Source organism: Pseudophryne corroboree, chromosome 10 (assembly GCF_028390025.1).
Source record: "Pseudophryne corroboree isolate aPseCor3 chromosome 10, aPseCor3.hap2, whole genome shotgun sequence".
NCBI lineage: Eukaryota > Metazoa > Chordata > Amphibia > Anura > Myobatrachidae > Pseudophryne > Pseudophryne corroboree.
The window spans coordinates 139,194,665-139,213,651 of NC_086453.1; the positions used below are offsets into that span (position 1 = coordinate 139,194,665).

At 48.7% G+C, this 18,987-nt stretch overlaps 1 protein-coding gene across 3 annotated transcripts in view; it reads left to right on the top strand.

Moving 5' to 3' along the window:
• The window catches only part of LOC134966239 (leukocyte receptor cluster member 8 homolog), a 188,795-nt gene that overhangs the window by 131,203 nt on the left and 38,605 nt on the right, over positions 1–18,987 (top strand). For all 3 annotated transcript variants that reach the window (XM_063942818.1, XM_063942817.1, XM_063942816.1), the window contains 2 exons: positions 6,899–7,159; positions 7,234–7,371. In XM_063942818.1, coding sequence (XP_063798888.1) covers positions 6,899–7,159; positions 7,234–7,371 — 399 coding nt within the window. The remainder of the gene's footprint in view (positions 1–6,898; positions 7,160–7,233; positions 7,372–18,987) is intronic.

The window sequence follows — 18,987 nt, forward strand, 5'->3', positions numbered from 1 at the left end:
GTTGTTTTGGGTATATTAATGGGTGCAGTCCGCAGTGCTGCTACATAAATGGCCTTTCTCTACTGCTCTGGGTCTGCTTGTGCTCCACACTAGGCACTGATCAGCCATCAGGGGCCTGTCCTTACCAGGGCTGTAACCACTTCACTAACATTTTTTTCCCCCAAAAAAAACACTCAAATTGTATATTTTTTTTGTTTTTTATTTTTTTTATCTGTGAATTATGTGAAGAACTTGAATTTAACCTTATCCAAAATGATTTTAGTTAAAAATCATTGTCCCTATACAAACAGCGGCATCCCGTCTGCCGGAATCCTGGCAGCAGCGAGTCCCCTCGCGGGCTTGCTGCGCTCGCCACACATTGGGCCCAGTGGCTCACTTCGCTCGCCACAGGTTCTATTCCTACTCTGTTGGTGGTGTGGACCCACCAACAGAGTTGGAATACCGGGCGGGTGTCAGGATTCTGTCTGTCTGTGTAAAATGCCTGCTGTTGTGATTCTGACAGTCTGTATATTGACTGCATCCCCTGGATACAGTGATAGACATTCGACAGGAGAAAAACCTGAGTTGGAAGCCTTGTCTTTATATGATATTAATCCTTTTTTTTGTATACATTATAGGACACTTGGTTCCAATGTATTTACACACTACGTAATTCTCATGACTAAGATGTTTTTCTTTTTTTCATTCATTTTTCTCTAACGTCCTAGTGGATATTGGGGAATAGTATATTACCATGGGTATAGATTGTGTCCACTGGAGCCTGGCACTTTCAGAAATTAATAGTGTGTGCTGGCTTCTCCGCTCAATGCCCCTCCTAGCAGACTCAGTTTAGAAAATGTGCCCAAGGAGCCGGGTGCATTCTGTTGCTCTCCAGAGTTTTCTTCAGAAATTTCTGTTAGTTTGTTATTTTCAGGCAGCACTGGTTGGCAACCAGTCTGCCTGCGTCGTGGGACTTAGGAGGTTGGTTCGGCCCCCCCCCTCCCCCCCTCCTTAATGGTTCGTAATCCCAGCTGACAGGACACTGAGCCCACGCAGGCAGCATGCCGCCGCCCCTTAACAGATGCCGAAGATAGACGCGGTGCGGTGAGTGTTACACCAGGGATCCGGATAGCGTGTCCCCGGTGCAAAATGGTGTCATGAAGAGAAGGTGATCACCAGGCTACGAGCTGTGGTGCCCACTGGGAACCCAAACTGGCAACATGGTAAATGGGGGCTGTGGGCTTTTGTTTTACCCTTTCAATGGAGTAAGCCAGTATAATGAAAATACAGGGACCCCGTGCCATTATGGGGGAGATTGGGACCAGAGGCTAAACGGCACCCTTTCCTGCTGCTGCTGCTGCTGCTAACAGGCTGCATGCGGAGACTGCTCCTCCACAGAACCCACTGAATGACCATTGTAACTGGTACCAGGGGGTTATAGTGAAGGGGGGAGTACAATATCAGTGGTTACACCGCTGTGGGAAAAATTACACATAGAAGACACCCAGCAGTGCGCTGCTCGGTCTGTGGTGTAGTGTGCTGGTTCCATTCCTCTCGGTGTCACTCCATTCAAGGTAGTCTGGGATAAGTGTGCATAACTCAGTAATACTACACTGTTATCACACTAACTGTGTGTTTTTCTGCTCAGCATGTCTGAAAATAAGTCTGTGTGTACTTTATGCTAGGCTTGGTTTACACCTTCCTCACAGGAGTCCCTCATGTGTACCCAATGCTCAATTCCTTCACAAAGTAGTAATGTGCAGGAACCTGAGTGGATGGAATCCATTTAAAACTATGGTTTCCAGTATTAATTCAGAGTTCGCTACGGCTAAGCAAGAAAGACAAGCGCTGAAACAAACAATGGACACGTTTATGGTTGCTGCTGCAGACCACAGACAGGCTCTTCAGCCTCCCCTGTTGGTCTCTCACAAACGTACTCTGTCTCAATTATTACAATCTGATTCTGAACTACCAGAGGTTGATGAAGGAGAAGCTGAGGTGGACGAGGATAATTCCCTGTCCCCGGGTGTTGAGGCCCTCATTTATGCCATTAGAGAGGTGCTCAATATCCCTGATAAGGAGGAAGAACAGGCAGAGGAATTGTAATATGAAACCAAAGTCCGCTGCAACCTTCCCGGTTTCTTAAGAATTAGATTCCCTGGCTAAGGCAGCATGGATAAACCCGTCTCTTCGGGTGTTCAAATTCAAGATGGAATCTCTAAGAGCAGTGATTGCGAATCTGGAGGAGGGGGAGTTTCTGGTGTCCCTGGATATAAAGGACGCATACCTACATATTCCAGTTTGGGCCCCCTCACCAAGCGTTCCTCAGGTTCGCGATTCTGGACCAACATTTCCAGTTTCAGGTCTTACCCTTTGGTCTCTCCACAGCTCCAAGGATATTAACAAAGGTAATGGCGGAAATGATGCTACAACTTCGCATGAGGGGTGTCCAAATAATTCTGTACCTGGACGATCTCCTGATAAAGGCGGTGTCCAGGGAACAGCTACTGCACAGTATCGACTTGACCACTCGTTTGCTTACGGATCACGATGGATACTCAATTTCCAGAAATTTCACTTGGAACCGTCTCTGAGAATTCAGTTCCTGGGGATGATCCTGGGTACGGTGTCTCAGAAGGTCTACCTTCCCATGGACAAGGCCTTGACTATTCAGTATACAGTGGGGCAAAAATGTATTTGGACAGCCACTGATTGTGCCCACTTAAAAAGATGAGCGGTCTATAATTTCCATCATAGGTACACTTCAACTGTGAGAGACAGAATCTGAAAAAAAACAGGAAATCACATTGTATGATTTTTAAACAATTTACTTGTATATTCTTGTGGAAAATAAATATTTGGACACCTACCAAGCAGTAGGATTTCTGGCTCTCACAGACCTGTTACTTCTTTAAGAAGCTCTTCAATCCTCCACTTGTTACCTGTATTAATGGCACCTGTTTGAACTGGTAATCTGTATAAAAGACACCTGTCCACACCCTCAAACAGTCAGACTGCTACCTCTCCACCATGGCCAAGACCACAGAGCTGTCTAAGGACACCAGGGACAAAATTGTAGAGCTGCACAAGGCTGGGATGAGCTATTCGACAATAGGCAAGCAGCTTGGTGAGAAGAGATCAACTGTTGGCGCAATTATCAAAAAATTGAAGAAATACAAGATTACTGACAATCTCCCTCGACCTGGGGCTCCATGCAAGATCTCGCCTCGTGAGGTATCAATGATCTTGAGAATGGTGAGGAATCAGCCCAGAACTACACGGGGGACCTGGACAATGACCTCAAGAGAGCTGGGACCACAGTCACAAAGGTTACCATTAGTAACACACTACGTCGTCATGGATTGAAATCCTGCAGCGCCCGAAAGGTCCCCCTGCTTAAGCCAGCACATGTCCAGGCCGGTCTAAAGTTTGCCAGTGACCGTCTGGATGATCCAGAGGAGGATTGGGAGAATGTAATGTGGTCAGATGAGAGCAAAATTAAACTTTTTGGTATAAACGCCACTCGCCGTGTTTGGAGGGAGAAGAATGATGAATGGCATCCCAAGAACACCATACCCACTGTGAAGCATGGGGGGTGGAAACATCATGCTTTGGGGCTGCTTTTCTGCAAAGGGGACAGAACGACTGATCCGTATTAAGGAGAGGATGAATGGGGCCATGTATCGTGAGATTTTGGGCAAAAACCTCCTTCCCTCAGTAAGAGCATTGAAGATGGAACGTGGCTGTGTCTTCCACCATGACAATGACCCCAAATACACCTCCCGGGCAACTAAGGAGTGGCTCCGTAAGAATCATTTCAAGGTCCTGGAGTGGCCTAGCCAGTCTCAGACCTCAACCCAATAGAAAATCTGTGGAGGGAGTTGAAAGTCTGTGTTGCCCGGCGACAGCCCCAAAACATGACAGATCTAGAGAAGATCTACATGGAAGAGTGTGCCAAAATACCTGCTACAGTGTGTGCAAACCTGGTCAAGAACTACAGGAAACGTTTGACCTCTGTAACTGCCAACTGAGGTTATATTACAAAGTATTGAGTTAAACTTTTTGATTGTCCAAATATTTATTTTATGCAAGAATATACAAATAAATTGTTTAAAAATCTTACAATGTGATTTCCTAGGTTTTTTTTTTTTTTCCAGATTCTGTCTCTCACAGATGAAGCGTACCTGTGATGGAAATTACAGACCTCTCATCTTTTTAAGTGGGTCAACTTGCACAATCGTTGGCTGTCCAAATACTTTTTTGCCCCACTGTATGGTCCAGTCGGTGCTCAAACCTCGCGTGGTCTCGATTCAACTTTGCACCCGCTTGCTGGGCAAGATGGTGGCCTCCTACGCTGCGATACAGTACGGCAGGTTCCATGCACGACCGTTTCAACTGGATTTGTTGGACAAATGGTCGGGATCTCACCTGCACATGCATTAGCATATAACCCTGTCACCGAAAGCACGGATATCCTTGCTATGGTGGCTACAAGTACCCCATCTGGTGGAGGGTCGGAGTTTCAATGCCCAGTCATGGACGCTGTTGACGACAGATGCCAACCTCCAGGGTTGGGGGGGGGGTCCTTTCCGGAATCTGCTCTTCCAATCGACATCCTGGAACTCGGGGCAATTTCAATGCTCTACTACAGGCCTCATCCCTCCTTCGCAATCGGGCCATCCAGGTGCAGTCGGACAAAGCCACAGCAGTAGCGTACATCAACCGACAGGGAGGAACAAGAAGCAGGGCCGCAATGCGAGAAGTTTCAAGAACACTCTTCTGGGCGGAGTGGTCAACTGGGGAGCGGACTTCCTAAGCAGGCATGAACTCCATCCGGGGGAATGGGGCCTCCAACCTCAGGTGTTTCAACAACTTGTTCACCGGTGGGGTTGTCCACAGATACACCTGATGGCTTCTCGTCTCAACAAGAAGCTCCATCGTTACTGCTTTAGAACGAGGGACCCGCAGGCGGTTGCGGTAAACGCTCTGATGACCCCATAGAATTACCAGTTCGTTTACCTATTTCCTCTAATCCCAAGAGTTCTAAAAAGAATAAAAAAGGAAGGGGTTCAGGCAGTTCTCATTTCCCCGGATTGGCCTCAACAGGCCTGGTATGCGGACCTCCTGACCCTGTTGTTGGTAGAACCCTGGCCTCTGCCTCTTCTCAAGGACCTTCTTCAACAAAGGACCGTTCGTCTATCCAGACTTACAGCGGCTACGTTTGATGGCCTGGAAGTTGAGAGGGAGATTTTAACCAGGAAGGATCTTCCATCCAAGTTAGTTTCGACTGTGATTCAGGCCCGTAAGGTGGTTATCTCCAAACATTACCACTGTATTTGGAAGAAGTATGTTTCTTGGTGTGAGAGTCGAAAATCTTCTCCTGTGGAATTTCGTCTGGGCCAGTTTCTACTGTTCCTGCAAGCAGGAGTGGATAAGGGCATACGATTAGGCTCCACCAAGGTTCAGATTTCGTCACTATCTTCTTCAGAAACAACTGGCAGTACTTCCTGAAGTACAGACCTTTCTTAAGGGGGTGTTGAACATTCAGCCACCCTTTGTTCCTCCCACGGCTCCGTGGTACCTAAAATGTGGTGTTGACCTTTCTCCAGTCGGATTGGTTTGGACCCTTACATAAGGTTGACTTAAAATACCTGACGTGGAAGAGAGTTATTTTGCTAGCCTTGGCTTCTGCTCGGCGAGTGCCGAAATTGGGGCCTTGTCCTGTAAGAGCCCATACTTGGTGTTTCATGAGTATAGGGCGGAGCTCAGAACTCGCCCACAGTTTTTGCCAAAATCGTGGTTCCAGTCTTATCCGACACTTCAGTTACTCCAAAGTTTCTGGATGTTGTGAGGGCTTTGAGGATTTGCGTAAAAAGGACTGTTCGTCACAAGAAGTCTGACTCGCTTTTCGTCCTTTATGATGCTACAAAAAAAAGTTTGGTTCAGTCCCACTTCACAAGGTCGGTGGGTTCTTCCTGGGCGGCTGCCCGGGGCTTCTCGGCCTTACAGTTGTGCCATGCAGCAACTTGGTCTGGTGTGAACACCTTTTAAGTTTTACAGGTTTGACACCTTCGCCAAAGATGACCTTCAGTTTGGTCAGGCAGTTTTCCAGGGGTCTCATCCCTCTCCCACCCTTTCTGGGAGCTTTGGGAAGTCCCCATGGTAATATACTATTCCCCAGTATCCACTAGGACGTTACAGAAAATATGAATTTAGTACCTACCGGTAATTCCTCTTCTCGTAGTCCGTAGTGGATACTGGGCGCCTGCCTCTGTGCTTCGTTTTCCTGCTTACATGGTTGTAAGTGTTATTGGGTGGGTTTGCTGTTGCTTCCCTGTTCCATGTTGGTTTAGCGTTGCTATCCTTATATTGTTAGTGTTGCTTTCCTCCTGTTCCGGTTAGCTCTGCTATCTTATTATTTGTGTGTTGGTTTGTTACCTCACCGCTTTGTGTTATATCCTTCTCTTAAAGTATGTCAGTCTCCTCAGGCACAGTTTTCTAGACTGAGTCTTCTAGGAGGGGCATAGAGGGGAGGAGCCAGCACACTATTAATTTCTTAAAGTGCCAGGCTCCAGTGGACCCGATCTATACCGCATGGTAATATACTATTCCCCAGTAACCACTCTGGACTATGAGAAAAGGATTTACCGGTAGGTATTAAATTCCTATTTTTTTTTTCCCCAGAGGTTGATGTTTATCTCTGATTCTCTCCTGGGAAGTTTGGTTTGAGTTAGCTGCAGGATCGATATATAGAAGAGGGAGCAGCATAAATCATATTCAGTACTTTAGAGTGATAGTTCTAGATGAGACTCCTCCTTGGTACTTTATCTCCCAATATAAAAATTCTATTTTTTAGTATTAGTAATGAAGCATGTGGTTTTATTATGTTTTTAAGTGTTTTCTAAATTTTACATTTTAGTAAGGAAAGTGTAAAGGAAAGTCCAAAGAAAAAGAGCTGGGATGCGACTACCTTGCAGTCTTCCCGTGGCAGCACCATCACTGTGACACAGTCAACGCGCGGTAGTGGCAGTAGTACCCTAAGAGGTTGTGGCAGCAGCTTTCCTACCCGCTTTGGAAACAGAAATGTCTTCATGCAAGAATCCAGTTCCTCTTCAAGCACAGGTTCTAGGTCTAGATCTAGGTCATCTTCACCTTCGCCTCACAGAAGATACCGCCGTAGGTAAGAGACATGCTTAGGTGTCTTATTTATTTTATATTTTCATGAATGTTTTTCAAAAATATTTGTCTTTTCAGTTATTCTCATTCAGATTCTGAGAGCAGCTTAAAATCTGGAAGTGAAAGTCGAACAGGTAGCCGCAGAAACTTTCAGAAGGGACGTGGTCGGGGAGGACACATGGACCGGGGTCGTGGACGGAATCAGAGGGGCAGAAGGTGCATAGCAAATGTTATTCTGTGCATACAATATTTACATGTATCAGCTTACGCCTCATTGAGCAACTATTCGGTTTTAAATCTCCATTAATGCAGTAATCATGTGGTCATCTGCTGATTATCTTCCTGGGTAGAAAAGTCACTTTACTATACAAAATAATACTACTTTTACATAACTAGTGCAAAATATCAGAATTCACAAATTAATCCTTAAGCATGTACACTATGTTAAGTCATGCATGGGATTGATCACTTCTAATTGTCTTCCCAACAACATCATAAGCATCATCATCGCAATAACCTAATCATGAAGTTTAATTGTATATATTGACTTTATTACAGTTATTTACATTCTGCATGATAGGGGGCATGTTCAGCTAGCCGTGGCAGCAGCTTTGCAAATTTAATCCTTAGCAATGCAGTTTCAGGAGGAGATGCATAGCACCTCCATTTTGCATTTGTGATAGCAATATTGCAATGCGATCGCAGTCTGGGATAAACGTCGCAATGTTCATCTGCAATGGCAGGCTGAGTAAGCCTGAGCTTACTCAGACTACCTGTCGAAGGGCGGCTAGCGAGGCCAGGAAACCTGTGTACGCAGCGTAGTCCTTAGCCTCGCTAGTCCCAGAAAACGGGGTCGTGTCGCAATGAGCCCCCCTTCCCGAACGCCTCTGCTGGTCAACCAGCGTCATTACTGCAATGCGATCACAGGACCCATTCTGCGCATCCGACTATCTGGAAACTGCTTGTTTGATCGCTTATCTAATGCAACCTTAATTAGGCCCATAGAGTTCAAGTATTGGGAGCACCGCCAACACAGTGGCTTCACTATATTAACATTAAATATATTTCTCTGACGTCCTAGTGGATGCTGGGACTCCGTCAGGACCATGGGGATTAGCGGCTCCGCAGGAGACAGGGCACAAAAATAAAAGCTTTAGGACTAGGTGGTGTGCACTGGCTCCTCCCCCCATGACCCTCCTCCAAGCCTCAGTTAGGTTTTTGTGCCCGTCCGAGCAGGGTGCAATCTAGGTGGCTCTCCTAAAGAGCTGCTTAGAAAAAGTTATTAGGTTTTTTATTTTCAGTGAGTCCTGCTGGCAACAGGCTCACTGCAACGAGGGACTTAGGGGAGAAGAAGTGGACTCACCTGCGTGCAGGATGGATTGGCTTCTTAGGCTACTGGACACCATTAGCTCCAGAGGGATCGAACACAGGCCCAGCCATGGAGTCCGGTCCCGGAGCCGCGCCGCCGACCCCCTTGCAGATGCCGAAAAGTGAAGAGGTCCAGAAACCGGCGGCAGAAGACTTTTCAGTCTTCATGAGGTAGCGCACAGCACTGCAGCTGTGCGCCATTGTTGTCAGCACACTTCACACCAGCGGTCACTGAGGGTGCAGGGCGCTGGGGGGGGGCGCCCTGGGCAGCAATGATAATACCTTGTTCTGGCTAAAAATACATCACATATAGCCCCTGGGGCTATATGGATGTATTTAACCCCTGCCAGGTCTCACAAACACCGGGAGAAGAGCCCGCCGAAATAGGGGGCGGGGCCTATCTCCTCAGCACACAGCGCCATTTTCCTGCACAGCTCCGCTGCGAGGAAGGCTCCCAGGACTCTCCCCTGCACTGCACTACAGAAACAGGGTAAAAAAACAGAGAGGGGGGGCACTTTTTTGTCGATATTGATATATTAAGCTGCTATAAAGGAAACAACACTTCTGTAGGGTTGTTCCTATATATTTATAGCGCTTGGGTGTGTGCTGGCAAACTCTCCCTCTGTCTCCCCAAAGGGCTAGTGGGGTCCTGTCTTCGATAAGAGCATTCCCTGTGTGTCTGCTGTGTGTCGGTACGTATGTGTCGACATGTATGAGGACGATGTTGGTGTGGAGGCGGAGCAATTGCCGGTAATGGTGATGTCACCCCCTAGGGAGTCGACACCGGAATGGATGGCTTTGTTTATGGAATTACGTGATAATGTCAGCACGTTACAAAAATCAGTTGACGACATGAGACGGCCGGCAAACCAGTTAGTACCTGTCCAGGCGTCTCAGACACCGTCAGGGGCTGTAAAACGCCCTTTACCTCAGTCGGTCGACACAGACCCAGACACGGACACCGAATCTAGTGTCGACGGTGAAGAAACAAACGTATTTTCCAGTAGGGCCACACGTTATATGATCACGGCAATGAAGGAGGCTTTGCATATCTCTGATACTGCAAGTACCACAAAAAGGGGTATTATGTGGGGTCTGAAAAAACTACCTGTAGTTTTTCCTGAATCAGAGGAATTGAATGAAGTGTGTGATGAAGCGTGGGTTAACCCCGATAGAAAACTGCTAATTTCAAAGAAGTTATTGGCATTATATCCTTTCCCGCCAGAGGTTAGGGCGCGCTGGGAAACACCCCCTAGGGTGGATAAGGCACTCACACGCTTATCAAAACAAGTGGCGTTACCGTCTCCTGAAACGGCCGCCCTCAAGGATCCAGCTGATAGGAGGCTGGAAACTACCCTGAAAAGTATATACACTCATACTGGTGTTATACTGCGACCAGCCATCGCCTCAGCATGGATGTGCAGTGCTGGGGTGGTTTGGTCGGATTCCCTGACTGAAAATATTGATACCCTGGATAGGGACATTATTTTATTGACTATAGAGCAATTAAAGGATGCTTTTCTTTATATGCGAGATGCTCAGAGGGATATTTGCACTCTGGTATCGAGAGTAAGTGCGATGTCCATATCTGCCAGAAGAAGTTTATGGACGCGACAGTGGTCAGGTGATGCGGATTCCAAACGGCATATGGAAGTATTGCCGTATAAAGGGGAGGAATTATTTGGGGTCGGTCTATCGGATTTGGTGGCCACGGCAACAGCCGGGAAATCCACCTTTTTACCTCAGGTCCCCTCCCAACAGAAAAAGACACCGTCTTTTCAGCCGCAGTCCTTTCGTTCCTATAAGAACAAGCGGGCAAAAGGACAGTCATATCTGCCCCGAGGCAAAGGAAAGGGTAAGAGAGTGCACCAAGCAGCTCCCTCCCAGGAGCAGAAGCCCTCCCCGGCTTCTGCAAAGCCCTCAGCATGACGTTGGGGCTTTACAAGCGGACTCAGGGGCGGTGGGGGGTCGACTCAAGAATTTCAGCGCACAGTGGGCTCACTCACAGGTGGACCCCTGGATCCTGCAGGTAGTATCTCAGGGTTACAGGTTGGAATTCGAGAAGTCTCCCCCTCGCCGGTTCCTAAAGTCTGCTCTGCCAACGTCTCCCTCAGACAGGGCGACGGTATTGGAAGCCATTCACAAGCTGTATTCTCAGCAGGTGATAGTCAAGGTACCCCTCCTACAACAGGGAAAGGGGTATTATTCCACACTATTTGTGGTACCGAAGCCGGACGGCTCGGTAAGACCTATTCTAAATCTGAAATCTTTGAACCTGTACATACAAAAATTCAAGTTCAAGATGGAGTCACTCAGAGCAGTGATAGCGAATCTGGAAGAAGGGGACTTTATGGTGTCCCTGGACATCAAGGATGCTTACCTGCATGTCCCAATTTGCCCTTCACATCAAGGGTACCTCAGGTTCGTGGTGCAAAACTGTCATTATCAGTTTCAGACGCTGCCGTTTGGATTGTCCACGGCACCTCGGGTCTTTACCAAGGTAATGGCCGAAATGATGTTTCTTCTGCGAAGAAAAGGCGTATTAATTATCCCTTACTTGGACGATCTCCTGATAAGGGCAAGGTCCAGAGAACAGCTGGAGGACGTAGTAGCACTAACCCAAGTAGTGCTGCAACAGCACGGGTGGATTCTGAATTTTCCAAAATCTCAATTGACCCCGACGACACGTCTGCTGTTCCTGGGAATGATTCTGGACACGGTTCAGAAAAAGGTGTTTCTTCCGGAGGAGAAAGCCAGGGAGTTATCCGAACTTGTCAGGAACCTCCTAAAACCAGGAAAAGTGTCTGTGCATCAATGCACAAGAGTCCTGGGAAAAATGGTGGCTTCTTACGAAGCGATTCCATTCGGCAGATTCCACGCACGAACTTTTCAGTGGGATCTGCTGGACAAATGGTCCGGATCGCATCTGCAGATGCATCAGCGGATAACTTTGTCTCCACGGACAAGGGTGTCTCTTCTGTGGTGGTTGCAGAGTGCTCATCTGTTAGAGGGCCGCAGATTCGGCATACAGGACTGGGTCCTGGTGACCACGGATGCCAGTCTGAGAGGCTGGGGAGCGGTCACACAGGGAAGAAACTTCCAGGGAGTGTGGTCAAGCCTGGAGATGTCTCTTCACATAAATATACTGGAGCTAAGAGCAATTTACAATGCTCTAAGCCTGGCAAAACCCCTGCTTCAGGGTCAGCCGGTGTTGATCCAGTCGGACAACATCACGGCAGTCGCCCACGTAAACAGACGGGGCGGCACAAGAAGCAGGAGGGCAATGGCAGAAGCTGCAAGGATTCTTCGCTGGGCGGAAGATCATGTGATAGCACTGTCAGCAGTGTTCATTCCGGGAGTGGACAACTGGGAAGCGGACTTCCTCAGCAGACACGATCTACACCCGGGAGAGTGGGGACTTCATCCAGAAGTCTTCCACATGATTGTGAACCGTTGGGAAAAACCAAAGGTGGATATGATGGCGTCCCGCCTCAACAAAAAACTGGACAGGTATTGCGCCAGGTCAAGAGACCCTCAGGCAATAGCTGTGGACGCTCTGGTAACACCGTGGGTGTTCCAGTCAGTGTATGTGTTTCCTCCTCTGCCTCTCATACCAAAAGTACTGAGAATTATACGGCAAAGGGGAGTAAGAACGATACTCGTGGCTCCGGATTGGCCAAGAAGAACTTGGTACCCGGAACTTCAGGAGATGCTCACGGAAGATCCGTGGCCTCTACCTCTAAGACGGGACCTGCTTCAGCAGGGACTGTGTCTATTCCAAGACTTACCGCGGCTGCGTTTGACGGCATGGCGGTTGAACGCCGAATTCTAAGGGAAAAAGGCATTCCGGAAGAGGTCATCCCTACCCTGGTAAAAGCCAGGAAGGAGGTGACTGCACAACATTATCACCGCATTTGGAGAAAATATGTTGCGTGGTGTGAGGCCAGGAAGGCCCCGACGGAGGAATTTCAACTGGGTCGATTCCTACATTTCCTGCAAACAGGATTGTCTATGGGCCTCAAATTAGGGTCCATTAAGGTTCAAATTTCGTCCCTGTCGATTTTCTTCCAGAAAGAATTGGCTTCAGTTCCTGAAGTCCAGACTTTTGTAAAAGGAGTACTACATATACAGCCCCCGGTTGTGCCCCCAGTGGCTCCGTGGGATCTTAATGTAGTTTTGGATTTTCTCAAATCCCATTGGTTTGAGCCACTCAAATCGGTGGATTTGAAATATCTTACATGGAAAGTAACCATGCTACTGGCCCTGGCTTCAGCCAGGAGAGTGTCAGAATTGGCGGCTTTATCGTATAAAAGCCCATATCTGATTTTCCATTCGGACAGGGCAGAACTGCGGACGCGTCCTCAGTTTCTGCCTAAGGTGGTTTTCAGCGTTTCACCTGAACCAGCCTATTGTGGTGCCTGCGGCTACTAGCGATTTGGAGGATTCCAAGTTGCTGGACGTTGTCAGGGCATTGAAAATATATATTTCAAGGACGGCTGGAGTCAGAAAATCTGACTCGCTGTTTATACTGTATGCACCCAACAAGCTGGGTGCTCCTGCTTCTAAGCAGACGATTGCTCGTTGGATTTGTAGCACAATTCAACTTGCACATTCTGTGGCAGGCCTGCCACAGCCTAAATCTATCAAGGCCCATTCCACAAGGAAGGTGGGCTCATCTTGGGCGGCTGCCCGAGGGGTCTCGGCATTACAACTCTGCCGAGCAGCTACGTGGTCGGGGGAGAACACGTTTGTAAAATTCTACAAATTTGATACCCTGGCTAAAGAGGACCTGGAGTTCTCTCATTCGGTGCTGCAGAGTCATCCGCACTCTCCCGCCCGTTTGGGAGCTTTGGTATAATCCCCATGGTCCTGACGGAGTCCCAGCATCCACTAGGACGTCAGAGAAAATAAGATTTTACTTACCGATAAATCTATTTCTCGTAGTCCGTAGTGGATGCTGGGCGCCCATCCCAAGTGCGGATTGTCTGCAATACTTGTACATAGTTATTGTTACAAAAAAATCTGTTTGTTATTGTTGTGAGCCGTCTGTTCAGAGGCTCCTACGTTTGACATACTGTTAACTGGGTTCAGATCACAGGTTGTACGGTGTGATTGGTGTGGCTGGTATGAGTCTTACCCGGGATTCAAAATCCTTCCTTATTGTGTACGCTCGTCCGGGCACAGTATCCTAACTGAGGCTTGGAGGAGGGTCATGGGGGGAGGAGCCAGTGCACACCACCTAGTCCTAAAGCTTTTATTTTTGTGCCCTGTCTCCTGCGGAGCCGCTAATCCCCATGGTCCTGACGGAGTCCCAGCATCCACTACGGACTACGAGAAATAGATTTATCGGTAAGTAAAATCTTATTTTCTCTAACGTCCTAGTGGATGCTGGGGACTCCGTAAGGACCATGGGGAATAGACGGGCTCCGCAGGAGACAGGGCACTTTAAGAAAGAATTAGGACTACTGGTGTGCACTGGCTCCTCCCTCTATGCCCCTCCTCCAGACCTCAGTTAGAATCTGTGCCCGGCCGAGCTGGGTGCACTTTAGTGAGCTCTCCTGAGCTTGCTAATAAAGTATTTTGTTAGGATTTTTTATTTTCAGAGAGATCTGCTGGCAACAGGCTCTCTGCTACGTGGGACTGAGGGGAGAGAAGCAGACCTACCAACTGCGGATAGGTCATGCTTCTTAGGCTACTGGACACCATTAGCTCCAGAGGGATCGAACACAGGAACGCACCCTTGGTCGTCCGATCCCAGAGCCGCGCCGCCGTCCCCCTCGCAGAGCCAAAAGCCAGAAGCCGGCGTGTGAAGCAAGAAGACGTCAAAAGCGGCGACAGAAGACTCCAGTCTTCATATGAGGTAGCGCACAGCACTGCAGCTGTGCGCCATTGCTCCCACATCATACCCACACACTCCGGTCACTGTAGGGCGCAGGGGGGGGGGGGTGCCCTGGGCAGCAATTAAGTACCTCTTGGCATAAAAGGGCATATATACAGGGTATATATGCATGAGCCCCCGCCATTATTTTACACAAAATCGCGGGACAGAAGCCCGCCGCTGAGGGGGCGGGGCTTCTTCCTCAGCACTCACCAGGGCCATTTTCTCTCCACAGCTCCGCTGAGAGGAAGCTCCCCAGACTCTTCCCTGCAGATTCACGGTAGAAAGAGGGTAAAAAGAGAGGGGGGGCACATTTAGCGCAATATCAGTATATACAGCAGATACTGGGTAAACACTAAGTTACTGTGTAATTCCTGGGTCATATAGCGCTGGGGTGTGTGCTGGCATACTCTCTCTCTGTCTCCCCAAAAGGCCTTGTGGGGGTTCTGTCCTCAAATAGAGCATCCCCTGTGTGGGTGGTGTGTCGGTACGCTTGTGTCGACATGTTTGACGAGGAAGGCTATGTGGAAGCAGAGCAGGTTAAAGCCATCCGCTACATGATTATAGCAATGAAGGATGTATTGCACATCTCAGAGGACAACCCTGTCCCTGCCAAGAGGGTTTATATGTTTGGGGAGAAAAGGCAAGAAGTGACTTTTCCCCCTTCACATGAGTTAAATGAGTTATGTGAAAAAGCTTTGGATTCTCCGGATAGGAAAATGCAGATTTCCAAACGGTTACTTATGGCGTATCCTTTCCCGCCAACGGACAGGTTACGCTGGGAATCCTCCCCTAGGGTAGACAAAGCTTTGACACGCTTATCTAAGAAGGTAGCCCTGCCGTCACAGGATACGGCCGCCCTAAAAGATCCTGCGGATAGAAAGCAGGAAGGTATCCTGAAGTCCGTTTATACACATTCAGGTACCCTACTAAGGCCGGCAATTGCGTCGGCCTGGATGTGTAGTGCTGTAGCAGCATGGACAGATACTCTATCTGAGGAGCTTGATACCTTGGACAAGGATACTATATTGCTGACCCTGGGGCATATAAAAGACGCTGTCCTATACATGAGGGATGCCCAGAGAGACATTTGCCTACTGGGCTCTAGAACAAATGCAATGTCAATTTCTGCCAGAAGGGTCCTGTGGACTCTGCAATGGACAGGTGATGCCGACTCAAAAAAGCACATGGAGGTTTTACCTTATAAGGGTGAGGAATTGTTTGGGGACGGTCTCTCTGACCTAGTTTCCACAGCTACGGCTGGGAAGTCAAATTTTTTGCCATATATTCCCTCACAACCTAAGAAAGCACCGTATTACCAAATGCAGTCCTTTCGATTTACAAAGAGGCAAGAAAGTCAGAGGTGCGTCCTTTCTTGCCAGAGGCAGGGGTAGAGGAAAGAAGCTGCACAATACAGCTAGTTCCCAGGAACAGAAGTCCTCCCCGGCTTCCACTAAATCCACCGCATGACGCTGGGGCTCCACAGGTGGAGCCAGGAGCGGTGGGGGCGCGTCTCCGAAGTTTCAGCCACCAGTGGGTTCGCTCACGGGTGGATCCCTGGGCTATACAGATTGTGTCTCAGGGATACAAGCTGGAATTCGAAGTGATGCCCCCTCACCATTACCTCAAATCGGCCCTGCCAGCTTCCCCCATAGAAAGGGAAGTAGTGTTAGCGGCAATTCACAAATTATATCTCCAGCAGGTGGTGGTAAAGGTTCCCCTCCCTCAACAGGGAAGGGGTTACTATTCCACAATGTTTGTGGTTCCGAAACCGGACGGTTCGGTCAGACCCATATTGAATTTAAAATCCCTGAACATTTACCTGAAAAGGTTCAAGTTCAAGATGGAATCGCTCAGGGCGGTCATTGTAAGCCTGGAAGAGGGGGATTTTATGGTGTCTCTGGACATAAAGGATGCTTACCTGCATGTCCCCATTTATCCACCTCATCAGGAGTACCTCAGATTTGTGGTACAGGACTGTCATTACCAATTCCAGACGATGCCGTTTGGTCTGTCCACGGCACCGAGAGTATTTACCAAGGTAATGGCAGAAATGATGGTGCTTCTGCGAAAGCAAGGAGTTACAATTATCCCATACTTGGATGATCTCCTCATAAAGGCGAGGTCCAGAGAGCAGTTGCTGATCAGCGTAGCACACTCTCAGGAGGTGTTACAACAGCACGGCTGGATTCTGAATATTCCAAAGTCGCAGCTGATTCCTACGACGAGTCTGCCCTTCCTGGGCATGATTCTGGACACAGACCAGAAGAAGGTGTTTCTCCCGGAGGAGAAGGCCCAGGAGCTCGTGACTCTGGTCAGAGACCTCTTAAAACCAAAACAGGTGTCGGTGCATCTATGCACGCGAGTCCTGGGAAAGATGGTGGCATCATACGAAGCCATTCCCTTCGGCAGGTTCCATGCGAGGACCTTTCAGTGGGATCTGTTGTACAAGTGGTCCAGATCGCATCTTCAGATGCATGGGCTGATCACCCTATCCCCCAGGGCCAGGGTGTCTCTTCTGTGGTGGCTGCAGAGTGCTCACCTTCTCGAGGGCCGCAGGTTCGGCATACAGGACTGGGTCCTGGTGACCACGGATGCAAGCCTCCGAGGGTGGGGGGCAGTCACTCAGGGAAGAAACTTCCAGGGGCTGTGGTCAAGTCAAGAGACTTGTCTGCACATAAATATCCTGGAACTAAGGGCCATATACAACGCCCTGAGTCAAGCGGAGCCTCTGCTTCGCAACCGACCGGTGCTGATTCAGTCAGACAACATCACCGCAGTGGCTCATGTAAACCGCCAGGGCGGCACAAGAAGCAGGGTGGCAATGGCAGAAGCCACCAGAATTCTTCGCTGGGCGGAGAATCACGTGCAAGCACTGTCAGCAGTGTTCATTCCGGGAGTGGACAACTGGGAAGCAGACTTCCTCAGCAGGCATGACCTCCACCCGGGAGAGTGGGGACTTCATCAAGAAGTCTTCACACAGATTACAAATCGATGGGAACTGCCACAGGTGGACATGATGGCATCCCGCCTCAGCAAAAAACTACAAAGGTATTGCGCCAGGTCAAGAGACCCTCAGGCGATAGCTGTGGACACACTAGTGACACCGTGGGTGTTCCAGTCAGTTGATGTGTTTCCTCCTCTTCCTCTCATACACAAGGTGCTGAGAATCGTAAGAAAAAGAGGAGTGAGAACAATACTCATTGTTCCGGATTGGCCAAGAAGGGCTTGGTATCCGGAACTGCTAGAAATGCTCACAGAGGACCCATGGCCTCTGCCTCTCAGACAGGATCTGTTGCAACAGGGGCCCTGTCTGTTCCAAGACTTACCGCGGCTGCGTTTGACGGCATGGCGGTTGAACGCCGGATCCTAGCGGAAAAAGGCATTCAGGATGAGGTAATTCTTACGCTGATAAAGGCTAGGAAGGACGTGACAGCAAAATATTATCACCGTATATAGCGAAAATATGTTGCTTGGTGTGAGGCCAGGAAGGCCCCTACAGAGGAATTCCAACTGGGCCGTTTCCTTCACTTCCTACAGGCGGGAGTGACTATGGGCTTAAAATTAGGGTCCATTAAGGTCCAGATTTCGGCCCTATCCATTTTCTTTCAAAAGGAACTGGCTTCTCTTCCTGAAGTTCAGACGTTTGTAAAGGGAGTGCTGCATATTCAGCCCCCTTTTGTGCCACCAGTGGCACCTTGGGATCTTAACGTGGTGTTGAGTTTCCTGAAATCTCACTGGTTTGAGCCACTTAAGACCGTGGAGTTAAAATATCTCACGTGGAAAGTGGTCATGCTATTGGCCTTAGCTTCGGCTAGGCGTGTGTCTGAATTGGCGGCTTTGTCATGTAAAAGCCCCTATCTGGTTTTCCATATGGACAGGGCAGGGTTACGGACTCGTCCGCAATTTCTGCCGAAGGTGGTGTCATCCTTTCATTTGAACCAACCTAATGTGGTGCCTGCGGCTACTCGTGACTTGGAGGATTCCAAGTTACTAGATGTAGTCAGGGCTTTGAAGATTTATGTAGCCAGAACGGCTGGAGTCAGGAAAACTGACTCGCTGTTTACCCTGTATGCATCCAACAAGCTGGGTGCTCCTGCTTCAAAGAAAACTATTGCTCGCTGGATCTGTAACACGATTCAGCAGGCTCATTCTGCGGCTGGATTGCCGCATCCAAAATCAGTAAAAGCCCATTCCACAAGGAAGGTGGGCTCTTCTTGGGCGGCTGCCTGAGGGGTCTCGGCATTACAGCTTTGCCGAGCAGCTACTTGGTAAGGTTCAAACACCTTTGCAAAGTTCTACAAGTTTGATACCCTGGCTGAGGAGGACCTTGAGTTTGCTCATTCGGTGCTGCAGAGTCATCCGCACTCTCCCGCCCGTTTGGGTGCTTTGGTATAATCCCCATGGTCCTTACGGAGTCCCCAGCATCCACTAGGACGTTAGAGAAAATAAGATTTTACTTACCGGTAAATCTATTTCTCGTAGTCCGTAGTGGATGCTGGGCGCCCGTCCCAAGTGCGGACTTCTTCTGCAATACTTGTATATAGTTATTGCTTAAATAAGGGTTATGTTATGGTTGCGTCAGG